Source organism: Vidua macroura, chromosome 4, assembly GCF_024509145.1.
Source record: "Vidua macroura isolate BioBank_ID:100142 chromosome 4, ASM2450914v1, whole genome shotgun sequence".
Taxonomy (NCBI): domain Eukaryota; kingdom Metazoa; phylum Chordata; class Aves; order Passeriformes; family Viduidae; genus Vidua; species Vidua macroura.
In genome coordinates this window covers 2,839,189-2,858,965 of record NC_071574.1, presented here as the reverse complement: position 1 = coordinate 2,858,965, position 19,777 = coordinate 2,839,189, and the positions used below count along the sequence as shown (strand labels likewise).

Here is a 19,777-nt window from a genome sequence, read left to right as displayed (position 1 = left end):
ATGAGCCTTCCTGCTTTGATTAGGACCAGTATTTGCTTTGGAGAACAGCAAATGGATAATACTATTTCCTGGGAAAAGCGCTGGCATGGAAGGACATACTGCCTTGATTACTGCTACTGAGTAATGAGGCTGTCCAGCAATCCTGGATCTAACTTCCTGGCTCCCACCACCACAGCAAACAATACCTCATCTTACAACTGCTGAAAAGAACCTGGAGATATGTTTAAAAAATAGTCAGTGGGATTAGAGTTGGAAGCTGCAACACTGAAGCACACAGAGGCCAGGAAGGCTGAGGAATGCATAACCTGCTACAGAATGAAGCCCCATCTGGGTCCCCACACTCCTACCTGAATACCCAGCATGTGCAAACAGCTGTGGATGTGGCTGTAAAAAACCACTTGATGAAACTCCAAGAAACACAAACTGCTACTACCACTAAAGAGCAAAGCTAGAGGTGCAGCAAAAGCTGGTCTTTTCCCTTTCTTTGGTACACAGAAAGAGGCAAGGATTCCAACAGCCATCTAACTTCCACTCCATACAAGGGCTGTGATACTGCTATGAATTCACATAGGGCAGCTTAGACAGGCAGGCATACTCAAGCAGTGACTTCAAATATTTAAGAACACAAGATATATTGCTATCTGTGAGACTAAGATTAATTTGCAACATGAGTCATAATAAATAAAATATTTCTCTGACATTTTTCCTTGAGCCATTATGCATTACAAAGCAACAAGCCCCAGTAGAATTGTACGTCCAAGTTCACCTGACTTTTTTTTGTCCCAGGAGGGCCAGAATTGAGTTTTCCATTTGATCTGAGCTGAAGAGGAATAATACGTACAGCAAAAATGCGCAGAGGGAATCTGGGATCGGTACAGAAGGGGCAGGAAAAAAGCCCCAGGACTTAAATTCAACACTGACAGTGCCCTTTACTGCTGAGTTGTTAAGTCAGTGTGTTTGTGTAATGGTTTACTTATAACCAAACTCAGCACCTGAATATGATGAAGCAGCGTCAGTGAGTTTCGTTACTTTGCACCACCAATCCTGACGGTTCTGCATGTCACGGCATGGAAGGCAGTGGAGAACATCTTCTGGCCTGTATTTTTTTTTACTTTACCAGGTGGAAGTGCAGGTTCCCTGTGTGGTGCCCTGCCTGGGGCTGGGTTTCCTTACCGTGTGGGAACAGGGACCTCGGTGAGAGCTCCCAGCATGACCGCCTGCTGCAGCCGCACGAAGGCAATGAAGGGGCTCTCCAGGAAATCCACCTCCCCGACCAGCACGTTGGAGGCCTCAGCGTCACGAGGCAATTTCTTCATGAATTTATTCTTCAGCTGCAGCAGTGGAAGAGGAAGGAAAAGAAAATTAAGTTGCTCTGGGCACGTTCTTCTCACCTCTGTGCAGCAACTGTGCACGCTCATGGACCCTGCAGTGTGCACCCTTGGTCTGGATCCAGCCATGGAGAAATGTCATCACCAGGGAATGGGAAAACACCGCAGCAGCAGCCACTGGGTTCTAAAGCGCAGCCTCTGCGAGACGCCTTTGTTTGAACTTCAGCAGCGGCAGAATTAATTTGGAATTGAAGGCTTTTGAAAACCCTGCCCTCAGCTGGTTCCCAATCTGCCCCCTCTCCCTGGGTGATCTCTGGAGATGCTCTGTGTGTGCCTGGCAAAGGGTGAATGGAGAGGGAGGATGTACTGCCAGGAGCACCAGCGAGAGGGGGGCACTGAACTGGGCTATGAATCCCTAATGAGCTGCATGAGGTGACTCAAGGAAGGAGAAAAATTGAAAAAGTCTCGAGAAAATACATGAATTGACTGAACAGGAAGAAAACTGCTGGAACTAACCTACCCCTGCATGCTTCAATCAAGATTACCACCAGAAGAAACAGTAAATAAGCATCAAGGAGCACTGTGGAGGAAGTCTGGAAAAGCCCTACCAGTTCTTCCACAGACAATGTTTGGGAGCATGGTGGTAGTAAAAAAAATAATAGGAAGATGGCAAATCGACAACAAACACTTTATTTACCTCACCAGGCTGGCTGTGTGGCTGAACAAAGATCATTTGGCAACACCTGGGCTGGTTTGGACACCTGGCCCAAACTCAGCTGATTCTCTGAGCCAGGACTCACCTGCAGGGCTTCCTGTGGCCACCCTGCTCCTGAGGCTGAAGGCTCCAGCCCCTTCCCCCTGCCCAGCACAGCAAACCACTGTCACTAATTTTGAAGAACTGCCATTATAGTGTTTTTTTTTTTAATTTCCAAATGAGTTTTGCAGCACCACTCAGCACTTTCTTATACCATTTATCAGACAGGTAATGAGTACAGTCAGCATTTAAAATCCATTCTGAACCATTCCCCAAAGAAGCTTTGGAAAGATCTGACTCCTCAGCAGCATCCAGGAACAAGGGAGGAACAAGGGAACTTCACTTTCCCCTGCCAAAGTGAACATCATTCCACTCCAACCACTAATGTTATGTTAAAAGCCACAGGTCTCCAGCACTGTACTTGCAAAAAGGCACAGCAACCTCAGAATCCCAATTTCCTTAAATGTACTGTAGCACTCGGATCATCAACACCACTCTGGATCGACTGGAAATGAAAGCAGCTCCTAAGTACACACTCCAAAGCAGCACTTATGGAAAGCTAATTCCCCTGGAACTTGAACCTCTGTCTCTCTGGTTTTTTTGTATCTGCTCACACATAGGTTTAAGATCACCTGATCACCTTCCCACAGCTCATCCCTTGAACACCTGCCAGCAGCGGTACCTTCCAGGTTCCAGGCTGCTCCATCACCCAAGGATGCCTTAGAGGGCCACTGTGGATATGGGGAGAAACTAGGCAGGCAAAACTGCCCTCTGCATCAAGAAAAACAGCAAAAGTGAAGGAAATTCTGGTTGACTAAACTTTCTAGAAGCTTTTCCTTTCCTCCAGAAGGGTGGTATTGATTGTATTGGAAGAGTCATTTTCACTGGTGTTCCGTGGAGTGAAAGTACGTCACCCAGGCTGACAGACCTCAAAAATGGGAATGTCTGCTTGCAAGTGTGGAGATGAGAAGATGTTCCAACAGGAAAAGCAGCAATCACTCCCACAATCAATCACAGGACTGCATTCCCAAGAATGGGATCCAGCCAGCGCCTCCCCATCCATGGTTCCCCAGGAAAGGCAGGAGGGCCTTCTCTAAACAAGGCCAATTTCTTTTTTTAACTTAAGTGCTGGCTTTGGCACAGATCCCCTGTTGACATGGAAACACTGGGTTGAATACACAGTGTCTACACCACAACAAATAAGAAGGGTTTTGTGCCTCCCTCTGACTGACCGTATTCATTCAGAGCCAGGCTCGTCCCACATCCAAGCCCTCTGGAAACACAGATAACACCAGGTCAGGAAACTCCCCTTATACCAACATACATTCCCTTTCTTTATGCTGTTGCATCAGCTCAGGAATAGCAGGTCCCTGGGAAAACAGATTTCCTTTCATGTCCCCTTTATTTTACATGTTGAGCAGTAAAGGAGGTGGTTCAGCCACTCAGAACTGCCAAGGACATTCTAACAGAGCACAGCCAAAGGATTTCTTGCAGGAGGAGAGACTGGAGTGGGAACAGCAGTAGGAACTTCCCCAGCTTCCTACGGTCTGCTGGCATTATAGCACCAAAGGGGCTGAGAAAGCATCTACCTGACTCTTTTCAGTCACTTTCCTTCAAAAATAAGCTGGGGAAAAGAGTTTAAAATGCTTTTTAGCTATTAAGATGTGGCTGCCCCATCCCTGGAAGTGTCCAAGGCGATGGGTGGACAGGGGTTGGAGCAGCCTGGTCTAGTGGAAGGTGGCCCTGCCTGTGGCAGGGGGTGGAACAGGATGATATTTAAGATCACAATCCATTCTGAGATTCTGGGATTCAATGAATATGGTGCTGGGGAAAAATTTGATCCAACAACTTGATGTTCAGGAGCTGGAGGAATTCTTCAGCTGTGAGAGGCCCTGGTTTTATGGACATAGCTCCAGCACACTGGTGTATCTGGCAACAGAGAGCTGAGAGCCCAGGAGAGGACAGGAAGTCTAGATGGTCATTTATTAACTTCTGTACAGAACAGAAGAATAAATTGTCCCAAAATGCCACTGCTTGTCTCTCCAGCTGCAAATGCCCAGGGCATTAACTGCAGCCAACACCTCCTAAAATACGACAGATGAAGGCAAATCCCTTCTCTGTGCTGCTACCTCAGGAGCAGTGCTCTGCCAAAGCAAACGTAATGAAAGGGAATACACCTCCTCTTCCCTAATTACCTTTATAAAATGCCAAGCAAGCCCAAAGCACAGAACATGACAAACGAGCAAAGCCCAAATGCACGGGTCGTTACTGAAGCTGTTTCTCATCGGAGCGGTTTGAGTCGGGGCCCCGGTGGCTTCTGCAGGATCCTGAGCCAGCCTCCTTGCAATCCCAGTGGATCCAGCCACCATTCCCATGGCAGAGAGAGCTGGCTGATGCAAACTGCCTGATTCAGCAGTCATAAGTAACACTCCTGAGCCAGGCAGAGCTGTCTGGGTCCCTGGCAGTAGGGATGAATCCGGGAGGATTCTCTGACATGCATGTGAAACCTGAACCTTACAACATCCAGAGAAAAGGAGCAGGAATGCTGCAGATTAAAGGAGTATGCTGGCTATGAATTCCTTAGATTGTTAGCTGCACCATTCCAAATAGCACTAAAGGTTGCAGAACTGAATATTAAGGACATAGCAAGACAGGAAAATCACTGAAGGTACAAAGAAGTTTGGTCAAAGCCTTTATTCCTCTGAAACACAGGCATGCAATCCTCTACCTGTGTAACACCAGGGATTGATGAAGGATGCAGGAAGGCAGTCCTGCTCCACACAGCTGCTATAAACTGACCTCGCCCCTCACAGTTCTTACACAAATAAATAAAAACTGGGATGTTCTGTGTCTCCAGCAGACTCCCCCCTGCCTGCATGGCCTTACTAACTGTCCAGCTTCCAGATGGGATGCCCAAATAATAACAGCCAGTCTCCCTACTGCCAAGGCAAGTCAAGCTGCTCCCCTTGCAGCTCGTGTTGTGGGAACAGGATGGATTATTGCTGAGCCTCCTGTATAGCACACTGAGTCCTGCTCAAGGAAGCTGCCAGGCACCACCACAATGCCACAAACTCAATCAAGGCAGAACTTTGAGTCAATCAGCCATGAAAACTGAGCTCTAAGGTGATGTCTCAAGGTGCAGGAGGACAAGGCTCCCACTTTGTGCAAAGTTCATCAGCAGGACATGGGCTAATTAACTGAGAGGATTTTTGGAACTCTACACTTAGCAAGAAACAGTTCTCAGTACCAAGAGCCAGTCATTATGTACACTGGAAGTTAAGAACTTTGGAGGCAGCTCCCATCTGCATCTATTAACAGATTTCCCTATTAGTGCTACCAAAACATCTATTTTTATACCCAATTCTCCACAAAAGTCCATTATCTGAATTTCCAGAGACAGGAGGGGCAGTGGAGACAGTCTGCACCGCTGAAAGCTGCAGCAACGCCCAGCCCCAGCTTTGGGCTGGTCTAGCTTTAAAACCCCAATTACAATGGGATTAAAAATATAACACAGCAGTTTGTCCAATGACAAAAAAGCTATTTAACAATCCTCCTTCTTCCCCAGGTGTGGCTGTGTGTACTAAGGGAAACAGGTACTTTGGCAACACAACCAATACAGGTGATATTACAACATACTACAACACTGCATGACAGAGGTCAGTGCAAAACACACTGTTCCCCTTCTCTTTCCATGGAAGTGTATTTCTTTAGGCAAATATCAATTTCTTTTTAAAATATTTAGTTAGTCTGAACTCACTATTCTACCTCAATTATGTTGCTGTGTCCCTTTCAGGACACACTTAGAGAAGACTGGGACCAGCCACTGTTGAAGGACAGGAGTCATCCCCAACTGGCCAGCAGCACTGTGCTACCCAAACAATTTTCCAAAGTGACTCTCATTTGCATTCAGAATCACCATGGGACTAAGGAATGCTGGAAGATGCAGACAAAAAAAAAGAGATTCTCCGAAAGAAACAGCCGGGCTTTGAGAATAACCCACTTTTTGAACCCAGACAAAGGTTTTTTGAAACTTGCACAGAGAACTCATTCAGCCACCAGTTTTTCTAAGAGTTGGAATAAACTTACTGTTACCCCTCCGAACCGGCAGCCTTCAGAAAGGACGGAAACACACACAAAGCCAGCCCGTATGCCATACCACAAACATTACCCTAGTCTAAGAAAGAGGTCAAGTCCATGGAGATTTGTCACTGGAGGCCAATTTTAACTCAATGACTGACTGCATTTTGGAGCTGCTCTCCCACATTACCTGTCAGCACAGCCACCTTCCTGCTGGGGTGTACAGGGGGAGGCAGCACCTTTGTTCCACCAGCTGCTGCAGCAGGGACACGTTTCCCTGAGTGCTCCTGCTCTACCCCATAGTTCCTGTGAACATTCAGCCCAGGGTGCTCCTCTGCAGACCCTTGTGACCCCTCAGCAGGAAGAGGATCCAAAATCCATCACACCTGGGGTATTTTCCCTCCTTTCTCACAGGAGTCAGCAAGATGCCATCTATGTGGTGTCACTTGCTTCAGACCTTGTAAGAGATTAACTTGCCATTTCCAAGGGTTGGTACTTAAAGAGTGGAGGAACCAGTCACAGGACTCAAAAATACTCACTCCTCTTTGTTTTCAGGGCTAAGGTACAGAGGAGCCCTTTCCCCAGCATGCAGCTCCTCTCCAAACACATCCCTGAGAGAAAGCTGGGCCTGGAGCTTACCTGGTCCTTCTCAGGCTTGTCCGAGATGTCGTTGAGGCTGGTGGAAGTCAGGTTTCGGTGAGCCATGGCTGGGCTGCCTGGAAGAACAATGTCAACACCAGTTAAAGCACCTGCTTGGATCCAGTCAGAACACAGAGGCTCAGGCTACAGCAACACCTTTCCCTGAGAGGCTGATGTGGGGAATTCCAGACCCTGACAAGCTGCTTTCTGTCACTCCGTGTGGCACGGGGGGGATTTAAGAAGCTAACGCTTCGTCACGTCTGACCCAGAGCAGTCCAGTGACTCCCAGGACAGCAAAAGAGTCCAAGGACTCTCCATAATTCCTGCCTGTGGGAGAAAAGCAACGTAGCACCACACTGCTGGCCAGCTCACCCAAGACCCACCACAAACTCATCCCTCCACAGAGTTGGGAGCTTCCAGAATGCAAAGCCCTGGCATCTGCCCTCCTCAGCATCCCAGGCACTGCACACAGCACAGGCAGAGAGGGAGGGTGGCAGCTCCTGCTCCTTTGAGACAGCCCCTAATGAATGCCTCCCTCGCTGCAAGTAAGCTCATTAACTAAGCTCAAGAACCTTAAGCATCTCACTGATTAAAACAATGTATGTGCCACACTGACAGGCCAGGAGTCACCAACTCCTGGCACCAGATTCTCCAGAGAGGTGAAGAAACTCTCCAGAGACACAGCAGAATAATTAAATTTAAAACAACCCAAAACACAAACAAACAGCAAACCGATAGCAAACAAAGACTTCTGGGATGGATACAGGATCGGAAATCACATTGGTCGGTATGAACTCTTATAGATTATCCTGAAATGTTCCCATCCCTTCTCATCACGTTTGTAGGAACCTGGAACACAGCACCAGGAGCTTTTATGCCAGAGTTTCTGACCATTAACTTCATTGGAGAGAGAGGAAATACTAAGGAAAGAAAAGTGGCAAGGAGGCATCTCCCAACTGAGGCTGTGTTTTGAGACAAAATTTATTTGATATTCTTATAAGGAATATCCAAGTTCTCAGTGTTCATCAGCTCCCAGCACAAACAAGCTCAATAATAAATCAGCATCAGGAGCAAATAACCAAAGGAGTGGGAATAAAAAACTCTGGACTCCCCAGAGCTGGGTTTTCTTTACAACATATGTGGGGATAGATTCAAAGTAGCTGTACCTGCCGTGTGTTACTGCCACTTCCAGTAACACCAGCACAGCCAAAGCCAAGCACAATTAGACAAATCATGTACTAGGGGATCCCCAGCTTCAACTCTTCCTGCTGTTATTTAAGACCCCACTTAGCTGCTATATTTTCCAGATTACATCACTTGTTTTCTTTGTTTATTAGATTCCAAGCTGACTGTTCCCTGGCATATAATGACCCTTCTCCCAAGAGGAGGAGGCTTTGTGCCTTTCTCTCCCCTTGCCAGCAGCTTCCTTCTCCTGGGGGGTCAACATAGCCACACAAACTCAGAGCAGCTCCAAAAAAGCATGTGGAGTACAAAGTTTCGGCCGCTGAGACCCCCGTGGAGGACTTCTGGCACATGACACTCACCCTTATGGTGCTTGCTAACAAAGGATAATTTCCTGACCCAGGCCCAATTCCCATTCCTGTCTCTCTGGCAAAGGTGGCCTGACCCTGTCCATGCCGTGCTCAGCCAAGGACTCGTGAGGGAAGTATGTCAGGCAGTCCAAACCCCTCCATGCTATTGCCTCGTCCTATGAATCAGCTCCATAGTAATCTAGCAAGGGGAATACCCTGGAATTCAGACTTCAGTCGCTTGTCATGGTCACCAAAGAATACCTCTGTGCCACCAGTGCCATAAGCTGTGCCTTCCTGGGAGGAGTGGTGTGCTCCTCTGGGATCAGCAAGGCTCCCTGACACAAGAAATTAGACAGGAGCAGTGCCAGAAACCTGTCCACCTCACCCCAGAGAAATCAAGCTGGCAGACTATTTCTGAGGATAATTTATATGAAAATTAAAATATTTAAGCCCCTTTAACAGCCAAAGGCTACTTCAAGAGACAAAAACAAAAGTGCCAGCAGCCATCTTAGATGACCCTTGGAAGGGGAGTATGGCCTGACCTACCTGCTTCATCCCAGATGAAGGAAAGAAGGAAAACAGAATGAAACAGAGCCATGGAAGGGACCATGGGGATAATACAGACAGCCAGAGCAGCACCACTCCCCACAGAACGCATCCACGCTCTCCCCACTGTTAATGCAGCGGCAAGCGTTAGAGCCCGGCTGGTGGAATCCCCTCTTCCTCGTGCTCTGCTGGCCCAGCCCGCCCGCAGCGCTGCCCGGCACTTACTGAGCCATCCCACGCTGGGGCTGCGCTGCACTCCCAGTTCATCGTCCAACGTGCGCGTGGCCAGGCAGGGCACGGAGCTCTCGAGCGGGCTGCGTGCTTGTGCCAGGCAAGCAGGAGACAGGAGCAGCAGCAAAGAGCAGGAAGAGAGCAAAGGGGAAAAGTTAAAAGAAAAGAAAATAAAATTATGCCAGAAAGAAAGGCTCAAGCGGTGGTACAGGGAAGTCAGGCAGGAAAGAAGGTTTGAGCTGCACAGTGCAATCACCAAAGCCCGCTCATTTAGATCCTGACATCTCCTCCGCAGCTCCACCTCGCAGCGTTCACTTGGCAGGGCTGGACACAGCTTTCCATCCCTGGTGTCTGAAATTCAGGCATCTTTGAAGCAGATCTCAAGGAAGTGAGTGAGCAGCTGCAGTGCTGATGGCACTGAGCAGTTCCAGGCTGCAGCACCATCAGTAACAACAGGTTTTTGAAAATAAAGATCAGGTTATGTCCCAGGAGCCAACTTTGAGCATCCTGACCCCATCTGTACTCACTCAGGCACACCAATCCAGACTTGGAAGTGCTCACCTTAGTCTGCAATGCTTCCAATGATGCCAATACATACATGGATAGGGGTTTTCCAAGCATTCCTTGGACACCACCTCATTTCTGGTATTGTTCAGCTGATGCCACTGGTCAGCTATAAAGGTACTGAGGTCACAGTTCATGTGAAAAGCACTGAACTGATTAATGCTGAACCAGAGGAGCCATGGCTGCCCCATCCCTGGAAGTGTCCAAGCAACAGGGCTTGGAGTGACCTCAGCTAGTGGAAGGTGTCCCTTCCAGTGACAAAGGGGCTGGAACAAGATGGTCTTTCAGCTCCCTTCCAACCCAGACTCTTCTAGGATTCTAAAGTAGAGTAAAATCTTTCTCCCCCTGCAGCCAGGTACCCTCCTGTCTGTGCCTCAGCTGACACCTTGCCAACAGCCTGCTATTCCCACTCAACTGTTTCCAAACCATGCTGCCAGCACAGTGTGAACAAACAGTGCTCAGGAGGTGTTTAGGCAGCACCCACACGGTGATGGGACTGTGCCATTATTTATGGTGGTTAAACACACACACTTAAACACATCACAGTTTTCTACAGGCTCTGCCAGCTTGGGTTTAGCAGCATTTGATCATTTCTCACTTGCCAAAGGCTCCCACAGGTGTTAAATTATACAAAACGCTGGCAGGCACAAAGCTCTGAAAGAAAAATCTCAAAATGGAGAGCAAATATCATCACAGAAGGCTGGTAAATATTGGTCAGTCCTCAGGCACCTGCAGAAGGGATGGGGACCACAGATCCCATGTTATAGCATGGCAAACCCCAAGGTGTGCCAGCTGGAGAGCTGCTAGCCCAGGTGTTACGTACTGCTCCAGGGGTGCAGGACAAGGGCTGTGCCAGGAAGGGATACAAAGAACTCTTCAAAAGCCACTCAACAGAACCAGACACACACAAAAACCTGGCAAAAACCCCTGCAGGAGTCCCATCAATATCTAACATGGAAATATCCTTGCTGAACACTTCATACAGCTCAACCTTCTACCAATGGAAGCAAGGAAAAGGGCTGTGTCTTCACAAGATAACGTGGACGGATTGCTTAGTCCAGCTTTGTATGCCCAGAATATTGGCAATCATCTTTTTCCTACTGAACAGACAGCAAAGGAGTGTTGTGATTTATCCTCCTCCATCCATGGCACACAAGGAACTACCCTCTTTTGCCCAATTCCCTTCCCAGAGCAAAGGGATTCCTGACAAAACATCCTGCCACAGCATGACCCACATCAACCTCTACGATGCAGCGACAAAGAGCAGGTGTCAGAGCACACCTTGGCCGTGTCTCTGCCTATCTGATCACTACCTTACCTTCAAACAGAGCAGTGACATGAAAGATGGGGCTGAGGATGACTTGCCCAGGGACCACAGAGCCACCCCCATCCCTAGGGAGGGTTGGGAAAGAATGGAGATGCTCCAGGAACAGTTATAGCAGGGAGATGGGCAGAAACATCTCTCTTTCTTAGGTTCCTGAATTTCTAAAGGCATCTGAGATAACTTCATGGGGCTCATTCATCTCAGAAGTCGAAAATAAGAACATTTTGGAGGCCCTAAGACTTCAGTTATTTAAGAGCTCTGAACCAAGTGCAATAGAGGCACCTCAGGATTTTTTTGAGCCACGGCCCATGGTATATTTCCAAATTTCAGATCTAGCAAACAGGTCCCACCCCTGGAAGTGTTCAAGGGCAGGTTGGCTGGCTTGCAGAGGGTGTCCCTGCTGAGCCAGTCAAGCAGGGGGCAGCTACACCAGCCTATAAAGCTGTTGTGCAGAGGGCAGGCAGATGCTCAGACCTACTGGATGGAAGTTTCACTGACACTGAAATGAAAACAAACACCTACCTGGAAAGAAACTCTAGGGAAATTTAGGAGTGCCTGGGGCTGGTGGCACAGTCATTAGGGTGATTAGCTATGCTAAGAGACAGCTGCACTCCTGCTGGCCTCATAAAATTTTTATTGGTCTAAAAGACACTCAAGACACCCATTGAATTCAAGGTACAACCTGATCAATACATTCTGTAGTTACTTTTTCATTAAAGTGTAAATAATAAATAACAGTAATGACTATTCATGAGGTATTTCCCCCGTATGTCAGTCTCACCCTCCTAAAGTTCAATGCACTTGTACTGTCATGGAACAGAGTGTGTTATACATCCTCAGAGCACATCAATATCCCAGGTGGGAGAACAGAGACAGAACAACATAAAAGGAGTGGCTGATGGCCAGACCAGGAAAGAATTCCTGGAGAATCAGTCCAACTGAACCAGGACCTGCACATCCCATTCAAACAAGAACAAGAAATTAAACTGAAATCACTTAAAATCCAAGTAAAGAGGGCCTTTAGCCATGAAAAATGAGCAAGGGCTGAGTGAGAATTTGAGGAATGCCCTTTTTCAGCATCACTCTTCCTGGGATAAGCTCTGCCTACGTGCAAGAAAAGGGGTTTGCAGCCGAGAACTGAGGGCATCCCCTACAAGAGGCGACTGAAACACCTGAGCAGCAGGAGCTGGAGACGTGTCTGTCTGGTGTTCAGCCTCCCACACACCGTGGCCACAGGCCAGGGTTCTGCTCCCCACAGCAAACCCAGCCACCAAAGGTCCAGAAAGGGTCGGAGCCATGGAGGTGGTAACAGAAAGCAGATGCCTTCCATCCGAACCGTGGGGAGCACACCATGGGAAGGCATCCAGAAGGCCAGGCTGGCTGGAGCTTGTAGCAATGTGGTCCAGCAGAAGGAGTCCCTGCCCATAGCTCCTCCAGCTACAGGACTCATCTGGCCATGCTGAGCCCCTTCCCTAAAGCTGTCGTTTCCTCCCAGTGCTCTCCCTAGAGTCCAGTCCTTCTCCTCTCCATTGGCCTCCTGCAGGGATATTCACCGAGAACTCTCCCTTGGTTCACATTACTGCACCTTGCCTTACTCGCTCACTCACCACCTTGTCAAGGAACTTGGACATGACAAGAGGCATCACCCAGAGCGAGGAACAGTCTCCACACACACACACACTCCTGCTGCAAAATCAAAGGATGATCCAAGGTAGGAAATATTAATGAAGTGTGAGAATAGGTTAGGGAGGAATGTTAGGGTGAGTTTTAGAAGCCAAACACAGCAAGCTAAGAGGCCTTTGGTGCAGCAAGAAGAAAATAGTTTCTTCCACTGCTTTTATTTCTGGGTATTTTAAAATGGCAACTTTTAGCCCCATTTCCAGACTGCCACAGGAGACAGTGAAGAGAACTCCAAGGCACGACAAGAGGCATAAAACTCCTCTTTTTTTTATTACCATGAGCAAGAAGACCCCAAATCTCCACCCAGGGGCAAGCACTGAGTCAGTGCCCAGGCCTCTGTAGCTGTCTGCATACATACACACACACACACATTATTTAGGGACACCACTACCAACATGGCACTACCTATTACACCTTTTTTAGAGAGAAGAGGACACATATCCACAACACACACCACAAAACTATTTTAGGATGAATAAAGCAAGATGGAAATCAGCTTTACCCCACTGGACAATGATTGTATGGCAATAAAATGCAAGCTAGGTGTTACTGCCAGGTCATTTTTGATTCACAGTGCCACCGACACTGTCTGTTACAGACACGGAATGTGCACGGAAGCTTTGTCTCTGCCCAAATGTTTCAGGTGATCAGCCTTTTAAGGTTCAGGCCCCACCAAAGTTTTTGGTGAATCTCCTATCGTTGCTCCTAAACCATCTCCTAGACGCCAGCTGCAAGAGCACCCCCCTGCCTGCCTCTGGAGTTCCTGTCAGTCCAGTGAAGGTGTGGTTAGAGCGCCGTGCCAGGGCCGAAGCAGCCTGCAGAGCCCCTGCTGATGTGCCATCAGCACGGCCTCGCTACTCCACGGGGTTAGGAAGCAGTGTCAGGGCCACGCAGTTAGTTCTGGGCGGGCAGGTTGCTGTGACAGAGAAGGCTATAGCCAGGTAGCCTCTGCATTACCATTATCGGGGTTGGAAAACATCCTACTTGCACTGGAGACGGTCTTTCCAATGTCAGCCAGCGAGCGCAGGTTGGATTTCTTGGTCTGGTGCCGGTGCTTCCTGAGCAGTGTGTAGGTGACCTTGTCCTTCAGTTCCGATTTCAACAGCCCCGTCTCGATCTGATTGTCAACGATCATCTCTGTGGCCGGCACAGGAAAGGGGAGGGAGGAAGGGGAGAGCAAAATTAACCACAGAGCTCAAAACCGCTTCCAGGGAGAGTAGAGAGAGAGAGGCTGGAGGCATTTCCACCCTGCCTTTTTGAAGGCTTTCTTACCATCTCAAAGCCAGCTTTTATTTGTATGAAAATCTCTTTTAGGCATTCCTCTCGAAACAGAACATAAGCATTTCCATCCAGCATGAGCCACTAACACACACCCATTGCACTGAGATTCCCTTCTGCTATTTCCTACATGTCACAGAGCCTATTTCAAAGACCAGGGTAAGACGGTTCTTAGCTCAGAAATGGAATCTCCTCTGAGCCTGGACTTTCGGGAAGATACTATTACTCTATTGTAAGTTCCATGATGCTCCAAAAAGCACTCAGAAAATCTTCCATACAGTTCAACAAGGCCTGAGTTCACCTTGCAGGCCCCCAGTAAAACCTAATCTAAAGATAGGAGGAAGTCCTGGAGATGAGCCACTAATTAAATCATGCACTTGCAGGACTGAAGTGACGGCAACTACAAGCGGCAGAACTTGCTCCAGTTACTACAAGATGTATTATATGGCTTTACTTTTCATGGAGTCACCAGGAGAAAAGGCCCCCAGCGTCCTCAATGCCTGCTCACTTCCCATCAATTCCCTCCTCTCTCCTCCCTTATCCCAGAGGAAAAAGGCAAAAAGGTGGCCAGACTTATGAAGAATGTCCCCTGTGCAGTAAGTCTCGCATGAAGTTGTTCCCTTGGTGACTCGAGTTCACGCGCTGTCCCCTGAGGGCAAGTGGCAGCTCATATTTGTCTGCTGGTAACTTTTATTTGTGCTAATAATAAAAGTTATGGCAAGGGGGAGGCAGGACACGCATCACATTTGCTAACTCAGTGAGTCAGAAAGTCATCCTCTACGTGCTGCCCAAGAATTAATGCCTCTTCAAATCCCTAAGGAAGCACCTAGTTCTTCCTCTCAAATTAAGACAGGGTGGGTATATGCACGTAGGTACCCTTACACAACATGCTTGGCAAAAGGCTGACCTTTGTTAAATGTTATTTTAATGCAAGCTTTTCTTGCTCATGGTTTTGGTTAGTGATTTTTGGAGTATTTCCTTCAGAACGTGTGTTCAAGTTTATCCTTCTCTATCTGGTACTTCCCTTCCCTGTTGCTGCTAAAACACGAACAACAGAGAGAGCTTTTCTTTGGAGTTTTCCTTTCTTGTGTGTCACTACCAGACACAAGTTAAGTGATCATGATTAAATTATTCTGGAAATCCAGTGCTGGCTATCCCTACCTGTCTGATTAAGGCTCTGGACCAGCAAAAACACCCCGCTCAGGACAGTGTCACAGCAACAGCAGCCACCGATGTGTAATTTAATCTCCTAGGAATTAGATTTAAATTGGGGGTTGATAAGGAGATTGAAGGTGACATCTCGAAGGGACTTCAAAAGAAAATTTAATGTTTGAGGGTTTAAGGCTTCAGACTATGAACATCAGCTTCTGAAGCAGGTTCACATTCAGCAGAAAACTTGAGAGGTTCTTGGGGGATTTATTTTGTTAAAAGTTTGCAAAGCTGTGCACTCTAACACCCAGACACAAAAGCAAAGGAAGATAGATGTCACCATAATCACTTGAAAAACTAAGTTCAAAACCCTGTATTTAACACCAGAAGTAGCTGTAATTCCTAGTCTTACAATCCAGTGTATGGGAGAATTCCGTGCCAGGATAATTTTGACCTTACTTCCTGAGATGATCATTCAAAGCACTGAGTTTTGGCAGAGGAAGTACTTAATTTTGCTCTTTTAGATCTCTTCATGTAAGGGCTCTTGAATTCAGCATTTTGGTTAAATGTCCCTCCACTGGATGGCTCACTTGGAAAATTTATTTTCTCTTAAGTTCTCACACACCATGGGCAACATGATCTGGCTCTCAGCATGTCACAAAGTGTCACTCTGGTCCACAGCTGATTTGACTGTACAAAACCTGCCCTCGCACTCTGCAGAGCAGAGCACCAGCTGGTGCTGGGGGTGCTCTCCCCTCTCCTTTGCTGGGGGCTCCTAAACACAGCCCCACGTGCCCTCAGTGGGCAGCTGAACACCTCATCCAAGAGCAGGTCCTGGCCCGAGTTGTTCTGCATGAATGGTACCTGATGGGTCTCTGCCCAGAGACGTGGCCCTTTCACATGTCACCTTTTCAACAGTGAACATAAATTAAACGGATGTCTTTTACTCTTCTTCCTAAACTGAGAAGGACCCTTTTCATCTATCTGTTATTTTTTTTCCAGGTACTTTCTAGTTTTTCACTCTTATTCCTTGTTCTTTTTTTTTTCTTTCTCTTTTATTGGAAAAGCAGTGCTTTTTCATTAAAACCACCCATAAAGCCATACCAGAGTTAATAAAAATTTGTGGGGAAGTGGTGAGAGAAAGAGCCAAGACAGGTGTACTCACCCACCACCTGTGGAAGGGAAGAGGCCTCCATATCCAGCATGATGGAGCCCTTCTCTATGCACGTCCTCAGCTCGAACAGGCTGTGCAGAGACAAGGTGGCCACGTGCGGTTTGCTCCATCGCTCCCCACCTTGTTCTACCTTCTCCTCAAACTTGATCCACCTGCAACAGGGCAGAGCAATGAGATGGGGTTAAGGCTGTTGCCTCCTTGCAGGGAAATAAACCAGCATTTCTGGAAATAAGGTGATTTGTCCTTCCCTGTCTTGGCAGTTCTGGCTTAATGGTTGGACTCTATTGTCTTAGAGGGCTGTTCCAAACTAAATGATTCTGTGATTCAATTTCAGGCAATAAAATATGGAATCAGACACTGCCAAGATGGAGGCAGCATGGAATACTGCTGTCCCATGCCCACAGGCAGACAAAGAGGGGAAGAGAGGAGCACATCCCAGCCACCAAAGGAGAAGGCACATATTAAGGAGCTCGTTCTTTCCCTCCAGCTGCTGTTTAATGATTTAACCAAGGTCTGAAAAACCCAGAAAACTTATCTCTGATGGAAGGTGAGAGCAAAGGGTAAATCCTGGTTGTGCAAAACACTCTTCACACCCCTAAAACCATATCCCAGCAGCAGGGAAGCAGGAGGCTCCATGTCCCTGCAGCCCACCCCCACTTCCCCCTGCAGCCTTGACCCTGCCCTTGGCCCCGCTGCGCCCAGCCCGGAGCACACAGGGATGGGCAGCGGGGATGGAGCCCAGGGCTCCTGCGAGGGCTGGGGGATCTCAGCTGGCCCACACCTTCTCCCTCACCACAGCAGCCAGCAATGGCTTTGGTGCAAGCTGGGGGTGCAGGAAAAGGTGGTTCAGTACGCCCTAATGGCAAAGCAGAAATGCTTTTTAATCCCCTCTTGAGACACCATTTTAATATATGTGGAAAATGAAAATTCCAGTGACTAATATAAAGAGATTATTAAGAAAAAAAACCCCCACACATAAGGTAAGGAAGCTCATAAATCTGTTCAAAAGACTATTATTAACAGCAAGTGAAATTATCTTTAATCCTGAAAAATGTATTACTTGAGGATTAATCAATTATGTTTCACAATTGCAATAATCTCTTTCTGAGACTTTGTTTTTTTAAAGCTGCTTTTTAATTCAAGATAAAAGACTGATTTTCATCTCAAATTAATAAGGTCCTTTTAGTTCACAAAAATGAAGTGTTTCCTAGGACGCCTGAGGGACCTGGTGGATGCAAATCTGTGCACTTGAGGGGCTTTGTGCGATGTGGGACCGAGTTACATTTACCCAGTTACATGAGGAAGGCTGCAAATTACCAGTGTTTGTCCTTCCAGGGAAAGTGATTACTCACAACTATCAATATTTGCTTTTTGTTTACTTTTCTCACTACAACCCACAATCCCAACACAATAAGCCAAACATTAACTTGCGAACCTGGGTGAAAAAATGCCTGCTCAATTCATGCAACCAGAGAGTGGTGTGGGTTGGGAGGGACCTCCCAGCTCACCTAGTTCCAAACTGCTGCCATGGGCAGGGGCACCCTCACTAAGCAGGCTGCACTACCATGGGAATGCCTGCATTCCAGAGGTGTTCATAGGACACTGAGTGGAGCAGAAAAAGGAGAAGATCTGCAGCAGCTGGAGGGCCCCAGCCTGTCGTGAGGCTCAGTGAAGTGTCTTTGGGGACCAAGACATGTCCACCATAGTACAGGGACTGTCGCCTTATAAAGCAGAGGGATTGCAGGAAAGTGATGGGATTACAGAGAAAAGGAATGACAGTGCTGGACTGTGAGATGGTGGATATGGGATTTTTAAACTTCTGTTATGATCTTTTTTGTTATATAAGCTGTGCCAGGAATTGCATTTTTATCCTTCACCCTTTTACACCCGATAATATCAACACAGCTTTCACGGGGCTGTTGGGAGTGAGGTGAAGGAATGTGTAGATGTCAGAACAGAGCAGGAGGGAGATGAGGAAGGTAATTTGATTGTTTGTTCTCTCAAATATGAGTGCAGCCTTTAGCCCTGCCCCAGCGTGCAGGTAGCGTTGCTCTCCCAGCTGGGAGCTGTGCAGTTCTACACTGGGGCCATGGGAAGCATCAACCTCACAAGGTCTCTTCTGTCCTCTCCTCCACCCACACAGCCCTGCACTTTTTCCTGTGTTCAGCACCAGCTCCTGCAACTTGCCAGTTGTGGGAAGAGAGCGTTCTGCAGCAGCAGATGTAAAACAACCCCAAAACAGCTGGCAGATCCTGTGCCCACTGAAGCACTGCACCAGCCAGCTCTGGATACACTGGGAGATGCTCAGGAGCTCTCAGGAGGTTCTATGGTGCAAGATTAAGTAAATTCAGGAATGTACTGAAAAATCCTGAACTATCAGACACTTTGTCAGATTATTATCTACAAAGGCAAGAGGTTGAGCCAATTTAGAAATTTAACAGCATTTCAACAGGGTGCTTCGTTACATTCTGTGTCATTAATACAAAGAATCAGATTGGCAAAGTCCTCTGAAATCATCTAATCCAAACATTAATCCAGCAAAGCCAAGGTCACCACCAACCCATGTGCCTAAACATCACAATCTACACATTTGTTAAATCCCACAAGAGATGAGGACTCCACCACTACACTGCACAGACAACCCGATGGGGGAAGAAATTTTTCCTAATAACCAACTTAAAACTCCCCTGGCACAACTTGAGGCTGTTTCCTCTCGTCCTGTGGTCTGCTACTTGGGAGAAGAACCCTGCAGAGAACCCCACACACAGCTCAATGCAGCACTCCTACCAAAGACATGTAAAAACACCTAAATTAGAAGTGTGGAATTCATGGTAAGAGGAAAGAAGAGCAATAAAGGGAGAAAAAGGATGAGCAACAAGTCAGAAGTTAGAGAGCAAAAGGTGAAAAGTCATTAAGTTCCCCAAGCGACTGAGAAGCAAAAATAAATGAAGATAAGAGGTAAAGGGGTAGAGCAGCTCATTAAATCACAGGTAAAGAAGATTAAGGTGACCAAACAGGGGCTAACTCTGAACACAGACAGTGCCCTTAAGAGCGGGAGGTGGGGAAAGAGCTTAGCCCAGCCACTGTACAGGAAAAAAAAAAAAAAACAGGCTCAGTGAACGGTAATAGGGAATAGGTCAGTGGTGTTCAGATATAAACTACATGTAACTTGTAGCAGCCAGACCCCAAAAACATTTTATCATGGCTTTTTGACCAAAATAACACAGCATCAAAGAACCCAACCAAGGAACTCAAAGCAAGCAACTCCATTCAGCATTTAACATGCACCTTGAATAATTTCTTCACAAGAAAACACCTGTTAGCTTTTTTTCCTATTTAAAATTAATTCTGTCAGTAACTCACTAGGACAGGGACAGCCTGTCCCTGTGAGGTGGGACCAGGCTCAAAAGCCACTTTGGGGCAATAGTACTGAAGCAGTTTTGACTCAGCCAAATTGGAGTTGGCAACTTCTGCCAGTTCCGGCTGAGACACGTCTGCCTT

At 47.3% G+C, this 19,777-nt stretch overlaps 1 protein-coding gene across 4 annotated transcripts in view; it reads right to left on the bottom strand.

Annotated features, from left to right (window-relative positions):
- The window catches only part of SLC4A4 (solute carrier family 4 member 4), a 116,368-nt gene that overhangs the window by 32,569 nt on the left and 64,022 nt on the right, over positions 1-19,777 (bottom strand). For 2 of the 4 annotated variants that reach the window (XM_053974898.1, XM_053974897.1), the window contains exons 5-9: positions 16,268-16,428; positions 13,633-13,812; positions 9,102-9,197; positions 6,799-6,875; positions 1,174-1,331 (exon numbers count right to left, since the gene is read on the bottom strand). In XM_053974898.1, the coding sequence (XP_053830873.1) occupies positions 1,174-1,331; positions 6,799-6,875; positions 9,102-9,197; positions 13,633-13,812; positions 16,268-16,428 (672 nt within the window). The remainder of the gene's footprint in view (positions 1-1,173; positions 1,332-6,798; positions 6,876-9,101; positions 9,198-13,632; positions 13,813-16,267; positions 16,429-19,777) is intronic. The other 2 variants (XM_053974895.1, XM_053974896.1) reach the window with 2 other exon arrangements.